This window comes from Cynocephalus volans, chromosome 1, assembly GCF_027409185.1.
Source record: "Cynocephalus volans isolate mCynVol1 chromosome 1, mCynVol1.pri, whole genome shotgun sequence".
In the NCBI taxonomy this organism is placed as follows: Eukaryota; Metazoa; Chordata; class Mammalia; order Dermoptera; family Cynocephalidae; genus Cynocephalus; species Cynocephalus volans.
In genome coordinates, this window is record NC_084460.1 from 190,338,372 (window position 1) to 190,354,919 (window position 16,548).

Genomic DNA, 16,548 nt, shown 5'->3' on the forward strand with positions numbered 1-16,548 from the left:
CAACCTTTCTGTGAACTTTTATTTCAGGTGTGTTTCTTTTAAACAGTGCTGGTTGGATTTTATTTTCCATTCAGTCTAACAATCCGTAATCTATGCCTTTTTTTCTTTTTTTTTAATTTAATTTTATTTTGTCAATATACAATGTGGTTGATTATTGTGGCCCATCACCGAAACCTCCCTCCCTGTAATCTATGCCTTTTAACAGGAAGTTAGTGAAATACTTAGACTTATTTCGTCTATCATGTTTTGTTGTTTCTATTTATTATGGGTTTTCTGAGTTCTTTTCTAATTTTTTATCTTCTTTTGAATTCACTGGGATCTTTTCTGAGTTTATTTTTTTCTTCTAGTGTCTTGAAAGTTTATTTCTATCTTTCAGTGTCTTGAAAGTTTATCTCTGTTTCTGTCTTGAAAGTTTATCTGTATTTCTATCTTTCAGTGATTAGCTCCTTTCAAAGCATGCTTTGGTATATTTGGTATGTAGTTGAAAATCATTAATGTCTTTTTCTACTCCTGAACAGTACTTGTAGAAGGACCTTAGAATGCTTTAATACCCTCTTCCTGGATGCATTTGTGTACTATATCTTAGACCTGTTGAAAAATTAAGAATCACATGTTAGCCATTGTTATCATTGCTTCTACCACCAGTGTTTGCTTACCTGTACCCTCGTCTCCCTTTACTCACTATTTCTCTTTATATCTTGGAACATTCTTCTGAGGGTCATTTTCCTTTTCTCTGACATCTATCCAAATTCTTTAGTTCAGGTTCATTTGCAGTAAAATCTCTGAGGTTTTCTTTGATACTTTTACTTTACTGAAAATATTTTTTGGTGGATTCACAATTCTAAGTTTACTATTATTTTCTCTTTGCACTTGGTGATGTAATTTCCTGGTCTTTGGCTTCTGTTTTTGTTATTAAGAGCCCAGCTTTGAGTGTAATTGCTCCTTGTAGGTTATATGTCTTTATTCTCTGGCTGCTTATAAAATCTTCTTTTTGTCTTTGGTGTTCTTCAGTTTGATTGCGATGTATATAGACTTGTATTTATTTATCTTTCTTGATATTCTTTATGCCTCCTAAATCTGAGGGCTTATATTTTCTCATTTCTGGAAGAGTCTCAGCCATTATCTTTCTGAAATATCTTTTTCCTCCATTTTTCCTGTTCTTTATTTATGGAACCCTAATTGGAAGCACATTGAACTTTCTCAGGTTAGCTTCCATGTGCTATAGCCTCTCTTTCATCCATTTTTCCTTCTTTGCTGTATTAGCTATAGTTTTTTTTAGCTCTGTTTTCTGTTTAGTACTTCTCCTTTCCCATGTGTCTAATTACCCTTGAGTGTTACCTTTTGGTGATTATAGTTTTCATTTTTTGTAAGTTCTACCATTAATTTTGAATTGCCTGATCATTTGTAATAGTAGCCCTAGGTTATTTATTTATTTATTTTTTGTCTTTTTCATGACCGGCACTCAGCCAGTGAGTGCACCAGCCATTCCTATATAGGATCCGAACCCGCGGAGGGAGCGTTGCCGCGCTCCCAGCGCCGCACTCTCCCGAGTGCGCCACGGGCTCGGCCCCCTAGGTTATTGATCATGTTTTACATTTCTTTAAAAATTATTTTCACCTATTAGTCTCTTTCTGTTGCTTACAACAAAATGCCTGGAACGGGGTAATTTATAAAGAAGAAAGGTTTATTTGACTCACAATTCTGGGACAGCTGCATCTGGTACAGGCCTCAGGCTGTTTCTGTTCATGGCAGAAAGCAGCAGGGAAGCTGGTGGGTACAGGATCACATGGAGCAAGAGAGTGAGGGAGGGGAGGTGCCAGGCTCCTTTAAACAACCAGCTCTCCTGGGAACTAATAGAGCCATGAACTCACTACCTACCCCACTCCCCCAGGGAAAGCATTAACCTATTCATGAGGGATCTGCCCCCATGACCCAAACTGTTGTCAACATTGCCAAATTGGGGATCAGATTTTGACATGAGCTTTGGTGGGAGATAACATATCCAAACCCTGTCACCTATTAAACATATGCTTTTTCTATTCTGCAATTGATACTTCTAGTATCTGGAATTTTTCTTTGGTTCTGGCTCTATTATTGGTTCTTTGTGTTGTCTGTTACTTATATGGTCATATTTTTTCCATGTGTTTTATTATGAGCTCATATTTGTTAGTACTGTATTTGTGGGAATTCTCTGAAGACCAGGTTGAAGGTTTTTTCCTTTAATGTCCAGGAAGTTGGGGCAGCTCCTATCCCAGTTGTACTTTATATTAAAATTATTGGCTTATAGATTTTTCAAGCCTGCCAAAAGTGTGAATTCATGGTTTTCTGCAGTGCCTGTGTTCTGAATGCCTGTGTCTTTCTGAGGATTTCCTTCTGTTCCTCTGCATTAAGCCACTATAACTGAAGCTCTAAGCTTCTGGAATCTGTCATCTTTTGCACTTTCCTCCCAGAATTTGTGCACTTCATTCCTGATTAGAGGTGTTTTCCATTCATTTTTTACAAACTCACTCATTATTTTAAAGGTTTTCCAAAAAAATTGTCTAGCCTTTGTTATTGCTTTGCTGTGTGAAGTGTTTAGGGTCTCTATTCTGCAGCATGCTATAGTTTCCAGCTTTCATTGACTCTGCTTTGGCAGTTGTGGTTCAATTCCTGAAATAGGTCATAAAATCCTATTTTGCTCAGGAGATGGCTTTGTTGGTTTAGGGACCGTTGTGGTTGTGGTACTCTTCATCATTCATGCTGTGTATTAAGCAGTCTTAATGTGGCCTGACCTGGCTACCCAGATGTCACGTATAATGTTCATTGGATGAAAAAATACCATTAAGATTTTTAGATGGCTGAATCGAGCTTTGAGAGTACAGTACATTTATGAACTGAGGATTACCTGTATATAAATGGAGGATTGATAATAAAAGAGATGAATCAATATATGTGGTTTGTGAGGTTTCCTGTGAGACCTTTTCTGCATTCATGTCTCTTGATTACGTGAGCCTATAAAAGGTGGTGTCATGTGATATCATTGCTAAAGTTTCATATTTTCCTGTAGCCTCACCTAGGCAAATACTACTTCATGTTCCTTATACTTACTATGCTTATTTTCCAGATTGTAGAATTGGACATCTGAAATGTAAAGAAACTTCTAAATATGTTAAGGTCCTCTTAACTAGGAGATAAATTTAGGGTGAAATACAGTGCGAATGGACCAACATTTCAACACCATTTTCTTTATATTTCAGGTTAATGCTGATGTCCTTGTACAACATGAGTATCAATTTGAAAGGCTTGAAATACATCAGCGAGAGCCCAGGATTCATTCCTTTGCTGTGGTGGCTTTTGAGTGGTAAGGGGGGGATGGTTATCTGTATAGCCTCTTGTATCGTTTATATAGCTATTCCTCTGTAGCTGAAGGAAGTTTTAAAGTATTAGAAATGAGGATTGATCATCTCAAGTTATTTCTTTTAAAAATGATCCATATTATACAAAATTCATTGGCATGCTAAGTTGTTTCTAGTTCTGTTTCTGAAGTATTGCTTTCAATTTAGTTGTGATTTATTGGTGATTCTATGACACACAAAGAAAAAATTATTTTCTAAAATAGCTGGTAACCAGCATGAACCTATCCCATTCTTTGTGAACAGTACAGTACTGTATGTGGTGTGACTCTGAATATTAAATAAAGGAGAAGTCCCATTGTTAAAGAATTGGGTAAAAAGAGATCAGAGGGATAGTGCAGCTCTGAAGTTATATATTTGTGTGTATACATGCACAGTCACATACTGCTTAATGACGGCGTTATGTTAGGTGATTTAGTCATTGTGTGAACATCATAGAGTGTACTTACACAAACCTACGTGGTATAGCCTACTACACACCTAAGGTATGTGGTATAGCCTATTGCTCCCAGGCTACAAACCTGTATAACATGTTACTGTACTAAATACTGTAGGCAACTGTAACTTAATGGCTACAGTGTCACTAGGCAATAGGAATTTTTCAACTCCTTTGTAATCTTATGGGATTGCTGTCATAAATGTGGTCTGTTGTTGACCAAAACATTATGTGGGACATGACTATGTATATAATGTGTGTGTTTTAAAAAAAATTTTCTTTAAAATAAAAAGCTTATCTTTTCTGCTTCCCTTCCTCTTCACCCCTACCACCAATTTAATCTAAAGTTTTATCGCAATTTTATCATAATTTTTAACACCACGCATTTATTTACTGGGTATACATTTCACTTAGGTATGCAAAACATGGACTTTTCTTCTTTTTTTGTAATTCAAATTAATCTTTGTTTTTGAGCTTTAATTCCATTTGGTGGTGAATGCTTATTTTTTAACGACTTTATTGAGGTATAATCAATATGTAATAAATTGGCATATATATTTTTTTTTAAATTCAATTTTACTTATATTTATTTTTGTGGGGTACACTGTGTTGTTTCAATACATGCATATCCTGCAAAATGATTCACTCAGGATAGATAGCATAGTTTTGTCTGCATTAGTTCACCCCTAATCTTCCTCCCACCCCCCACCCCTCCCAGCCTCTGGTAACCATTATTCTGTTCTCTACTTTTGTTTTTTTAAACACACAAAGATTAACATCCTTATTGCAAAAAGAACTCTTAAAAATGACTTAGAAAAATCTAATCAGAAACTTGGTGAAGGACATGAACAGATAAGTCACACACTCCAAAGAAAGACACATGGTTAATAAGTACATTTTAGGATCTGGTTGCAGGCAGAGGTGGAGCTGCCCTGGTCCTCCCGTCTCAGAATCTCAGAATCTTGGGCGTTGGCTGTTTCCATTGCTGGCCTGGATGTGCAGCAGGGGCAGGGCTAAGGCCCATGGTCCCCATCTCTCAGGACACCCTGGGTGGTGGGCTGGGTCTGTTGCTAGCCTGGATGTGTGACAGCAGGAGTGGGGCTAATGCCCACGGGCCTCGTCTTTCAGGTCCCCTAGGTGTCAGGCTGGCTCCATTGCTGGCCTGGATGTGTGGCCTAAATTGCTTATATTTAAAGTGGATAGTTGATAAGTTTTGATGTAAATATACACCTGTAAAATCATTACCACAATCAAGGTAATGAGTAAGCCCATCTCCTCCAAAAGGCCCTTGGTGCTCTTGTGGTTCCTCCATCCTGCCCCTGTGCTCCCCAGTTCCCAGAACCACTCGTCTTCCTGCACTGTAGTTCAGTTTTCATTCTGTGCAGTTCTAGGTAAATGGCATCGTAGAATTTGCATTTTTTTCCTAGCTTCTTTTGCTCAATGTAATTGTTTTGAGATCCGTCCATGTTGTTGTGTGTATTAGTAGTTTATTACTTTTTATTGCTAAATAGTATTCCATTATGTAGGCATACCATAAATTATTCAGCTGTTGATGGACATTTGGGTTGTCTCCAGCTTGTGGCTGTTATAAGTGAAGCTTCTGTGAACATTCTTGTATAAGTCTTTGCATGGACATATGCTTTCATTTCTCTTGGGTAAATACCTAGGAGTGGAATGGCTGGGTCATATGATAGGTGTACGTTAGTGTTTATGAAACTGCCAAGCTATTTTCCAAAGTAGTTGTACCAATTTAGATTCCCTCTAACAGTGTATTATCATTCCAATTGCTGCATAATGCTTGGTGCTAGTCATTCTGTTTAATTCTAGACATTCCAATAAGGGTGTTATGGCACCTCACTGTGCTTTTAATTTGCATCTTTGTTATGACTTATGATGTTGAGAATCTTTTTATGTGTTTATTTGCCATCTATATATTTTCTTTGATATATTTTCTTATATATCTTTTGTCCATTTTTAAAATGTTGGGTTGTTTGTTTCTTTATTGTTGAGTATTGAGTTTTTTAAAATATACATTCTATATATGAATCTTTTTTGAAATATGTGGGAAAGAATATTTTCTCCCACTTTGTGGCTTGTCTTTCATTCTGTTAAGAGCATCTTCTAAAGAACAGAAGATCTTAATTTTGATGAAGTTTAGTTTATTATTTGTTTTCTTCTATGAATTGTGCTTTTGGTATAGAAATCTTTGCCTTAATCAAGGTCACAAAGATTTTATATTGTGAGTTCTTCTAATAGTTTTATAGTTTTATATTTTACATTTGGGTAAATGATCTGTTTTGAGTTAAATTGTGGCAAGAGGTGTTTTTTGTTGTTGTTCTTTGTTTTGTGTGACACTGTCTAGTTGATCTAGCACCATTTAATTTGAAGACTCCTTTCTCCAGAGAGTTGCCTTTGCACCTTTGTTGAAACTCAGTTGACAATATATGTGAGGGTCTAGTTTTGGACTCTTCTGTCCCACTGATTCATTTTTGTATCGTTAAGCCAATATCATACTTCATAGTAAATCTTGATAGCTTTATAATAAATCTTAAAGTCAAGTGGTATAAGTCCTTCAACTTAGTTTTTTTTCAAAGTTGGTTTGGCTATTTCTAAGCCCCTTACCTTTCTATATAAATTTAAGAATTAGCTTGTCACTTTCCACCAAAAAAAAAAAAAGTCCTGTTGGAATGTTTATTGGGATTGTGTTGAATCAACAGTTCAATTTGGGGAGAAATGACATTTTAGCAATATTGAGTTTTCCAATCCATGAACACAAGTGTACATCTTCATTTATTTAGATATTGTTGGGACACAGGAGTCTCTCCTGTTTCTTCATGTCTTATAAACAGGAGAATTGACCTCCTTTTTTTCTGGATATCTTTTCAAGGACATGTGTATAGCGAATGTCTTTAGAAGGTTATAGATACTGTCTCTAAGAGCAAATGGTGGGTTTGTTTACATTCATGTAATAAAGAAAATGTTTCTGTCTAGGGCAAAAGTAAGGCAGGCTTATTACCCATTATAAAAGATTTGGGTTCCCTGAGCCTGGGTTTGCTCTCCTGTAATGCAGCCCACAGCATGTACAGGCCCTGTAGAGTCGGGTCTTGAGTTGGCAGAAATGCTGATACTCTCTGGCTATGGCCATTGCTGTGAGTACTAAAGCTCTATGTCTCAGACTCAAGAGTCTGTGTCTTCTTCTATCATGCTAACTTGTTATTTCGCAAGTATGGTAAAACCTCAGACCTTCCACAGTTTAAGGGAAGGTCAAGGTTTGTACTCCATGATAACACTCACCCATCAAGGTTGACCAAACAGCTTTTTTCTCTTGAGAATCATAGAATCAGAGGCAGTTCCTGAACCTGACCCTTAAGGTTATTGGCCAATATAAACTATATTGGCTAGTTGTTTTGGGCCATATGCATGGAGACAATACCAATTTGTGGGATGGGTGGCAGTGGTGAGAGGGAGAGAATAAATAGTAATCTCTAGGTTAAGGGTTCAGATCCCTGTACCAGCCTACCACCAAAAAAAAAAGGAGTACCTAATACTTTTTGAGTACCAGTCACTGCTTTAAGTGCATTACATATATTCACTGTCAAAGTTCATGTGTTGGAAACTTAATCCCCAGTGCAACAGTGTTGAGAGGTGGGACCTTTAAGAGGTGATTAGGTTATGAGTATTCTGCCATTGTGAAAGGATTCATGCCATTGCCACAGGAGTGGGTTTATTATCGCAAGAGTGGGTTTGTTGTAAAAGTGAGTTTGGCCCCCTCTTGTTGGCTGTTTCTGTCTTGCCTTCTCTCACCCTTTCACCTTTTGCATGGGACAACACAAGCTAGAAGGCCCTTGCCAGATGCTGACACTTTGATATTGTACTTTCCAGCCTCCAGAACTGTGGCAAGTAAATTTCTTTTCTTTGTAAATTACCCAGTTGTATTCTGTTATAGCAACACAAAATAGACTATGACATTCACAGATTTATTCCTGTCAATACCCCTGTAAGGTAAATATTATTGTTCCTGTTTTATAGATGAGAAAGCTGAGGCACTAAGGGGTGAAGTAACTTGCCCAAGGTTGTACAGCTACTAGGGAGTGGAGCTGAGATCGGAAGCCCTGGCCACCTGGCTCAGATCCTGTCTTCTGGCCACTCGACTGGACTGCTTCTCAGCAGGAAGTGCCTCAGAGATAGAAGCCTTTGTCCTGGGTGAATTCTCACCTTTAGTTGTCTTTAAGTCTGGCTTGCCCTGACACAATATGCCTGTCTCTGTTGAGGCTAGTGTGCAGCCAGCAATCCTTCAGCTGCCTTCTGCAGGTTGTTCACTTTCTCATAAAAAGAGGAGCTTAGGCTAAATGTTGTCTGTGGCCCCTTCTAGCTGTGGTACTCCAGGAATTTTCCAGGGGTGAGTGAAATTGTTATGCATTTCAACTTTGTTTATACAGCTGTATCAGTACCAAGAAACCCAGTAGTATTAGTTCCTGGCACTCATCAGTGATAGTGGTCTTTGACTTGGGTGGATTTTTCCTGCTTAGACTTTGGGTTATGGACAATATGGGATAGTTGTTGTCTTAATGCAACTTTTTGCTTCTAGGGCATCCTGGTCTTTCTTATCCGTTAAGTTTACTGGTTATTTCAACACAGTGCACACAGCACAAACCCTAGTAAATCTATTGCAGGGTCATCTTACTTGATGTCTTTAGAATCATTTGTTCCAAGGTCAAACAAAACAAGGTCTTCTCAAGCCCAGGATCTTTGACCCTGTGCTATACATAGAATTTCTTTAACTTTACATTTTAAATTTGTTACAGAATTTGGTACATATTTTAGGAAGATGGATATATTTTATTATAGAATGGGAGAACAGGAACAAAAACAGTTCCCTGAAAAATAATATTTGGTGCTTGGTGGTGTTGCTGTTCGTGTCTTCAGAATCTAAACTATCATAACTGCTTAGGACTAAGAATTCGAAAACTGGCTCCAACTACTCCTTTGCTTTTAGGTAGATCTAGTTTATGAAAATATACTAGGCAGATAAGAATCTCTTCTGAATTTTAAAGGATCTAGGAAAAAAGATCTCATTACCCCTCTGAATAATCAGTTCCAACTTATATAACTGTTAGGACATTTGGCATATTTTAGAGAACATGGGCTTTGGATTCATTAGATCCAGATTGGAATTCCAGCTTTCCTACTTGCAGACTTACCTAACTTTTAGAATCCCACTTTTCTGATCTGTAAAATGGGAATTTCTACCTCAAGAGTCTTAATGTGTATTTATGTGCAATAGTGCCTGGATCAACACCTAATGTAGTAGGTGTTAAATAGGTGTTAGTTTTCTTTTTTATATCTAATCTAAATATCTCATGCTGCAGCTTGTTAGTTTATAGTTGTTCATAATATGCTCTTATTATCTTTTGTATCAGTTGTAATGTCTCCTTTTTCATTTCTCATATTTATTTGAGTCTTCTCTCTTTTTTCTTCATTAGTCTAGCTAAAGATTTATTGTTTTGGTTTATCTTTTTGAAAAACCAACTCTTTGTTTTATACATTTTTGTGTTTTTTTAAATCTCTAATTCATTTATTTCTGCTTTGGTCTTTATTTCTCCCCTTCTACTAATTTTGGGTTTAGTTTATTCTTGTTTTTCTAGTTCCCTAAGGTGTAACATTAGGTTATTCGTTTGAAGTCTTTCTTCTTTTTTGATGTAGGCATTTATTGCTATAAACTTCCCTCTTAGAACTTCTTTTGCTATATCCCATAGATTCTGATATGTTGTATTTTCATTTTCATTTGTCTCCAGGAATTTTTAAATTTCCTTTTAAATTTCTTATCTGACCCATTTCTTGTTTAAGAGCATCTTGTTTAACTTACATGTATTTGTACAGTTTGCAATGCCCCTTCTGTTATTGATTTCTAGTTTGATTCCTTTGTGGTCAGGCAAGATATTTGGCATGATTTCAGTTGTAAAAAACTTGTTGAGACTTGTCTTGTGAATTAACATGTGATCTATTCTAGAGAACGTTCCATGTGCTGCCAAAAAAAGTATGTTCTGTAGCTGTTGAATGAAACATTTTATAAGTGTTAAGTGTAGTTGGTCTAGAGTGGATATTAACTCTGATGTTTCTTGGTTAATTTTCTGTCTGGACGATTTGTCCTTCACTGAAAGAGGGGTATTAAAGTCCCCAACTATTATTGTATTGGAGTCTATTTCTCCCATTAGGTCTACTAGTATTTGCTTTATATATCTGGTTACTCTGGAGTTGGGTGCATATATATTTAGAATTCTTATATTCTCTTGTTGAATTGATCCCTTTATCATAATATAATGACCTTCCTTATCTTTTTTTACTTTCCTTTGCTTGAAGTCTGTTTTACATGCTATAAGTGTAGCTACTCCTGCTCTTTTTTCATCCCTTTGCTTTCAGTCAATATGTGTCCTATAGGTGAAGTGAGTTTCTTGTAGACAGAATGTTGTTGATTCTTGTTTTATAATCCATTCAGACACTCTGTCTTTTAATTGGGGAATTTAATCTATTTACATTTAGAGTTATTATTGATATATAAGGACTTGTTACTACCCCTTCGTTACTTTTTTTTCCTGGTTGTTTTGTAGATCCCTTTTTCCTTTTTTCTGGTCTTAATTGTCTTTTTTTGTGATTAAGTGGTTTTCTCTGGTTGTATATTTTGATTTCTAGCTACTTATTTTTAGTATGTCTATTATAGGTTTTTGCATTATAGTTACCATGAGGCTTACAAAAAAAAATGTTGTAATTAAAATGGATTATTTTAAACTAGTAATAGCTTACCTTTGATTGCTAAGATAAAGGAAAAAACCAAAGCCAACTTTAGGCTTTGACATCATTTCCCCCCACCATCCCTTTTTGACATTTTGTTGTTTCAGGTTATATCTTTTAGTATTGCCATCTCTTATACAGTTGTCTAATTTGTTACTATCTTGTTGGGCTTGTGTTTTGGTCATAATAGTAAAGTCAGTGGTTTATTTACCACCCTTACTACATTGGAGTATTCTGAGAATGTCTGTGCATTTATTACTGAGTTTTGTACCTTCAAATGTTGTTTTGTTACATTCTGGCATTATCTTTTTTCAGCTTGAAGAGCTCCGTTTATCATTTCTTGTAAGGCAGGTCTATTGTTAATGAATTCCCTTATCTTTTGTTTGTCTGGGAAATACTTTATTTCTCCTTCATATTTGAAGGTTAGTTTTGATGGATACAGAATTCTTGGTTTACAGTGTTTTTCCTTCAGCACTTTGAATATATCATCCCACTCTCTCTTGGTCTGTAGGATTTCTACTGGGTCTTATTGGGGCTCAGTTGAATGTTATATGTTTCTTTTCTCTTGCTGCTTTCAGTATCCTTTTTTTTTTGTCTTTGGTTTTTGATTTGATTGGTTTCATAATTTATGATGTGCCTTGGGGTGTTCCTCTTTGAATTGAGTTTGATGGGTGACCTCTGAGCTTCCTGTACCTGGTGGCTGTTATCTTTCTCCATACTTGGGAATTTTTCATCCATTATTTTCTTAAATATGCTTTCTAGGTCTCTTCCTTCAGGTATTAAATTATATGGATGTTATTTCACTTGAAGAAGTCCCATAATTGCTGCAGACATGTTTCCTTTTTCCTTATTCTTTTTTCTTTTTGCTCCTTTGATTGGATAATTTCATATATTATGTCTTTGAGCTCATTCATTCTTTTCTGTGTTTGATCAAGTCTGCTGTTGGAGCTTTCTACAGAAGATTTCAGATGTAAGAATTATCAGGCCAATATCAAATAAGTATGTTTAATATATAAAGAAATAAGGGATTAACATATCAAACCCTTCTTAGCAAGGAAAACCCTAGAAGCAGGCAGACAAAAGATGTATGCCTTCAAAGGAATGACACCTAGACTGGTATTTGCACCCTTAACAGCAGCAGAGAAAATAATTGTCAACTCTTTCCCTTCACCAAATATCTTTTAGGATGAAATAAAGACATTTCAGACAAACAAAAACTGAGAGAGTCTGTCACCAATAGAACCTCCCAATAGGTGATTCTAAATGATACCCTTCTGGAAGGTATGAGTTCAGAAGTAGGGTACAAGATTCTAGGAAGAACGATGATCCGAAAGAGTGTTGCAAACAGGTGCCTAAATCTAAACAAACAATGTATAAAACACAGCAAAAATAGAAATGATACAATGAAAACAGCAGGGGCAGAGTAGCACATGTGATGGGAAACAGAACAATCAGAGTTTCAGCATTCTAAATCCTTAGTCCTATTCAGAAGGAGAGTAAAGTAATAATTAATTTTAGACTTCTGTAAGAGTACAGGTTAAAATTTCCAGGGTGCCATGGAGATGACAGGAAAGAACATATTCCCTGTACCTTGGTGTAGGATAAAATGGAATATGGAAAATAGTTCAAAGGATGGCAAGATGAGAGAGGAAAGAGAAACAGCAGAAAAATAAACGTATAAGATGGAAGCAGCGAATCCAAATACGTGTGCAGTTATGATAAATGTAAATGGACTAAATGACCCAGTTAAAAGATAGTATTGTCAGACTGGATTTAAAACATTCAATCATGTATTATTTATAAGAGATCCATCTAAAACATAAGTCAAGAACAAAGCTTGAGAGTAAAAGGGAACATATACCAGCAGGTTCTCATCGATTGGCCAGGAGGATGTAACAGTTCTGAACTGATACATGCACCTCCTAACATAGCCTCAAATGAGAAAAACTGGAAAAAGTATAAGAAATTATTTGCAAATCCCCAGTGATCAGGGAGATTTGAACATACCTCAGTCAATAATTGCTAGATCAGAAAGACCAAAGAGTCAATAAGGATATGGACTGATTTGAAAAGTGCAACCACACTGCCTTGTTGGATACATCAAACACTGCATCCAACTAGAGAATATGTACTTGTTTCAAGCACACATGGATCATTCAAAAAAATGACTGTTTTCTGGGCTGTAAGTCAAGTCCCAACAGATTTCAGGTGACCAAAATCATATGGAGTATTTTCTTTGGCCACAAAACAAGGAAGCTGGAAATCAGTAATAGAAAGAATTAGTAAAATTCCATGTGTAGAAATTAAGAAACCTATGAATAAAAGAAGAAATCATAATAGAAATCATATACTTTGTACTAAATAATAAAAGTATTATGTATCAAAACTAATGAAATACATGTAATTCAGTATTTAGTGGAAAGTTTTTAATTTAAATGCTTACACTAGAAAAGAAGAAAGCAGAAAACGGGAGAGCAAAACATCCAGCTGAGGAACTTGAGTAGTTGAAACAACTAAGAAAGTACAAGTAGGAAAACAGTAAACAAAAGTTAAATAGGATTTACTAGGCAGGTTCAACTGCAGATTTGAGAAGGTGGTAAAGAATCAGCAAATTTAAAGCTAGATCAATGGAGATTATCCATTGGAAGAACAGAAAGAAAAAAGAATGAAAAAAACAACCAAAGTTTAGAGACCTGTGGGATATCGTCAAGCACACCAGCATATGTACAGTATTTCCTGAAGAGGGAATGTGAGAGAGAAAGGGGCAGAAATGAAGAGATGGCTGAAAGCTTCCTAACTCTGTTGAAAAACAATCTATTCATCCAACAATTTCAGTGCACTCCAAGTAAGATAAACACAGAGATCTACATCTAGACATCATACTCAAATTGCTGGAAATGTAGGACAAAGAGAAAATCTTTGAATTGGCAAGAGGAAAGCGTGTACAAGTGAACCACAATAAGATAACAGCTCGCTGCTCTTCAGAAACAGTGGTTGTAAAGCAGAGAGATGACATAGTCAAAGCTCTGAAAGAGACTGTCAACCAAGGGTTCTAGATTTAGCAAAAGTGCTCTTCAAAAATGAAGGTAAATACATTCCTGGATAAGGAAAGACAGGAATTTTATGGCTAGCAGACCTTCCTTACACAAAAATTAAAGGAAGTCCTTTAGGCTGAAAGAAAACGACACAGAGTGATGCTGGTGGGGCCCCCTTGCTGTGTGTCCAGTGTGACGTAGGCAGGGCTGGTGTTTCATTGTTGCAACTGTTGTGTGAAAGGTTTCTCGTGTTGCTCTGTCCTCCCTTGACACCTCATACCCAGGTTACTGCGGCATCTTCCTAGCTGGCTGTGCTCCATGCTCTGCTCTCACTCTCGTGTGCTAATGTCCTAAAAGAATCCTTGTTGGTCACATTATGCCTCTGGTCAATAACATAGAGCTCTCTTTAAGTCTTAGTCTAAATGCTTTTGTCTGACTCTTAGCACCCACACTTAGTCTTCCCTCTCTTTGCCTCTCACTGTGCTGTCTACTCATTCCCAAGCCCATGCAAAGGAGCTTGGGCGTGAAATACCTACAGCCCTGAGGTCAGATCTGAATTCTGCTATGGAATTCTTGTAGGACTGTTCACAAGATGGTGACCCACTCTCGAGCTCTCTTTCCTCATCTGCACAGTGGGAGTTATGGAGGTCGTGTGTGTTAAGTGTCCCCCAAGTGCCTGGAATTCAGGAGCTGCTGGATGAATGGTTGTTCCCTTTCCTGGTCTTTTCTTTCTCAAGTACTCTGCATGGATTCTCATATCTTTGTCCCCCTCCACCACCCTTCTTTCTGTCTTTCCTATGCCTGCCTGTCTTTTCAGGCCCAGCTCAGGTCATGCCTCTTAGAAGCCAAGTTCTCATGGTATTCTTTCTCCTTTGGTTTCCCATTTGACTTGAGACAGCATAATGGAGCATTCGCTTGTTACTTGCTTTGCGGACACCAGCTGTCTCCAACAACACTGTACGTTTCTTGTTGGCAGGAGAAAGACTTTAGGTTTCTTTTATTTTCATTTATTTTTAAACCACTTTTTTGAGGCATGATTGACATATAAAAAGCTGTACATATTTAATGTATACATTTCAATTAATTTGAGGGTAAGTATACACCTGTAAAGTTATCATGGCCATGGACGTATCTATCACTTCCCACAGTTTCCTCCCGCCCCTTTTATGAGTAGTATTACTGGAAGGTTTAACATAAGATCTACCCTCTTTGCAATTTTAAGTATACAATACAGTATTATTAGCTATAGGCACTATGCTGTATATTAGATTTCCAGAATTTTATTCTGCGTAACTGAAACTTTGTACTCTTTGACCAACATCTCCTCAGTTTCCCCACTCCCCCAGCTCCTGTCAGTCACCATTCTACTCTCTGCTTCTATGAGTTGGACTCTTCTAGATTTTACATGTGAGTGAGTTCCTACAGGATTTGTCTTTTTGTGTCTGGCTTATTTTACTTAGCACAGTGCCCTCCAAGTCCATCCATGTGGTCACAAATGGCAGGATTTCCTTCTTTTTTTAAAGCTGAATAATATTCCATTGTATGTATATACCACAATTTCTTTATCCATTATTTTTTTGATGGACATGTCGGTTGTTTACATATCTTGGGTAATGTGAATAATGCTGCAGTGAACGTGGGGTTACAGATATCTCTTCAAGATCCTGACTTCAGTTCCCTTGAGTATGTACTCAGAAGTGGAATTGCTGGATAAAATGCTAATTCTATTTTTAATTCTTATACTGTTCTCCATAATGGCTATACCAGTTTACATTTCCACTAACAGTGCAGGAGGGTCCCTTTTCTCCACACCCTTGCCAACTCGTTGTTATTGTTGTTTTAAATACTAGCCATTCTAACAGGCACGAGGTGGCATCTCATTGTGGCTTTCATTTGCGTTTCCTGGATGATCACTGATGTTGAGCACCTATTCATATACCTGTTGGCCATTTGTATGTTTTCTTTGGAGAAATATCTGTCAGGTCCTTTGTCCATTTTTTAATTGGGTTATGTGTTTTTTTGCTGTTCGGTTGCATGAGTTCCATGTACAAGTGAACCACGCTAGATATTAGCCCCTTATCAGATATATGGTTTGCAAATATTTTCTCCCATTCTGTAGGTTGCCTTTTCATTTTTCGATTGTTTCCTTTTCTGTACAGAAGGTTTTAGTTTGATGTAATCCCACTTGTTTGTTTTTGCATTTTTTGCCTGTGGTTTTGATTTCTTAGTCAAAAAATCATTGCCCAGGTCAGTGTCAAGGAGCTTTTTCCCTGTGTTTTCTTCTAGGAGTTTTATGGTTTCAGGTCTTACTACATCTTTAATGCATGTTGAGTTGACTTTTGTGTATAGTGTAAGATAAGGGCCCAATTCCATTTTATTGCATGTGGATATACAGTTTTACCAGCACCATTTGTTGAAGATACTATCCTTTCCCTATTGTGTATTCTTGGTACCCTTGTAAAAAAATTAGTTCACTGTTCAGATCCTTGTCCTGGCCAGCTGCCAAAAAATATGTATATATATATTAGTTGACTGTGATATGTGGATTTATTTCAGGGCTCTCTATTCTGTTCCATTGATCTATGAGTCTGTATTTATGCCAGTACCATGCCATTTTGCTTACTATAGCTCTGTAATATAATTTGAAATCAGGAAATATGATGCTTCCTGCTTTATTCTTCTTGCTCAAGATTTATATTGGCTATTTGGGGTCTTTTCTGGCTCCATATAAATTTTAGGGTTGTTTTTTCTACTTCTGTGAAAAAATGCAATTGGAATTTTGATATGGATTGCATTGAATCTATAGATTGCTTTGAGTAGTATGGACATTTTAGCAATATTAATTCTTCTAATCCATGAAGACAGGAAATCTTTCCACTTATTTGTGTCTACTTTA

The 16,548-nt window shown here is 36.7% G+C and overlaps 1 protein-coding gene across 3 annotated transcripts in view; it reads left to right on the forward strand.

Moving 5' to 3' along the window:
• HSF2BP (heat shock transcription factor 2 binding protein) overlaps positions 1-16,548 on the forward strand; it is a 112,157-nt gene that overhangs the window by 52,316 nt on the left and 43,293 nt on the right. For all 3 annotated transcript variants that reach the window (XM_063096218.1, XM_063096224.1, XM_063096232.1), the window contains exon 7: positions 3,237-3,340. In XM_063096218.1, coding sequence (XP_062952288.1) covers positions 3,237-3,340 — 104 coding nt within the window. The remainder of the gene's footprint in view (positions 1-3,236; positions 3,341-16,548) is intronic.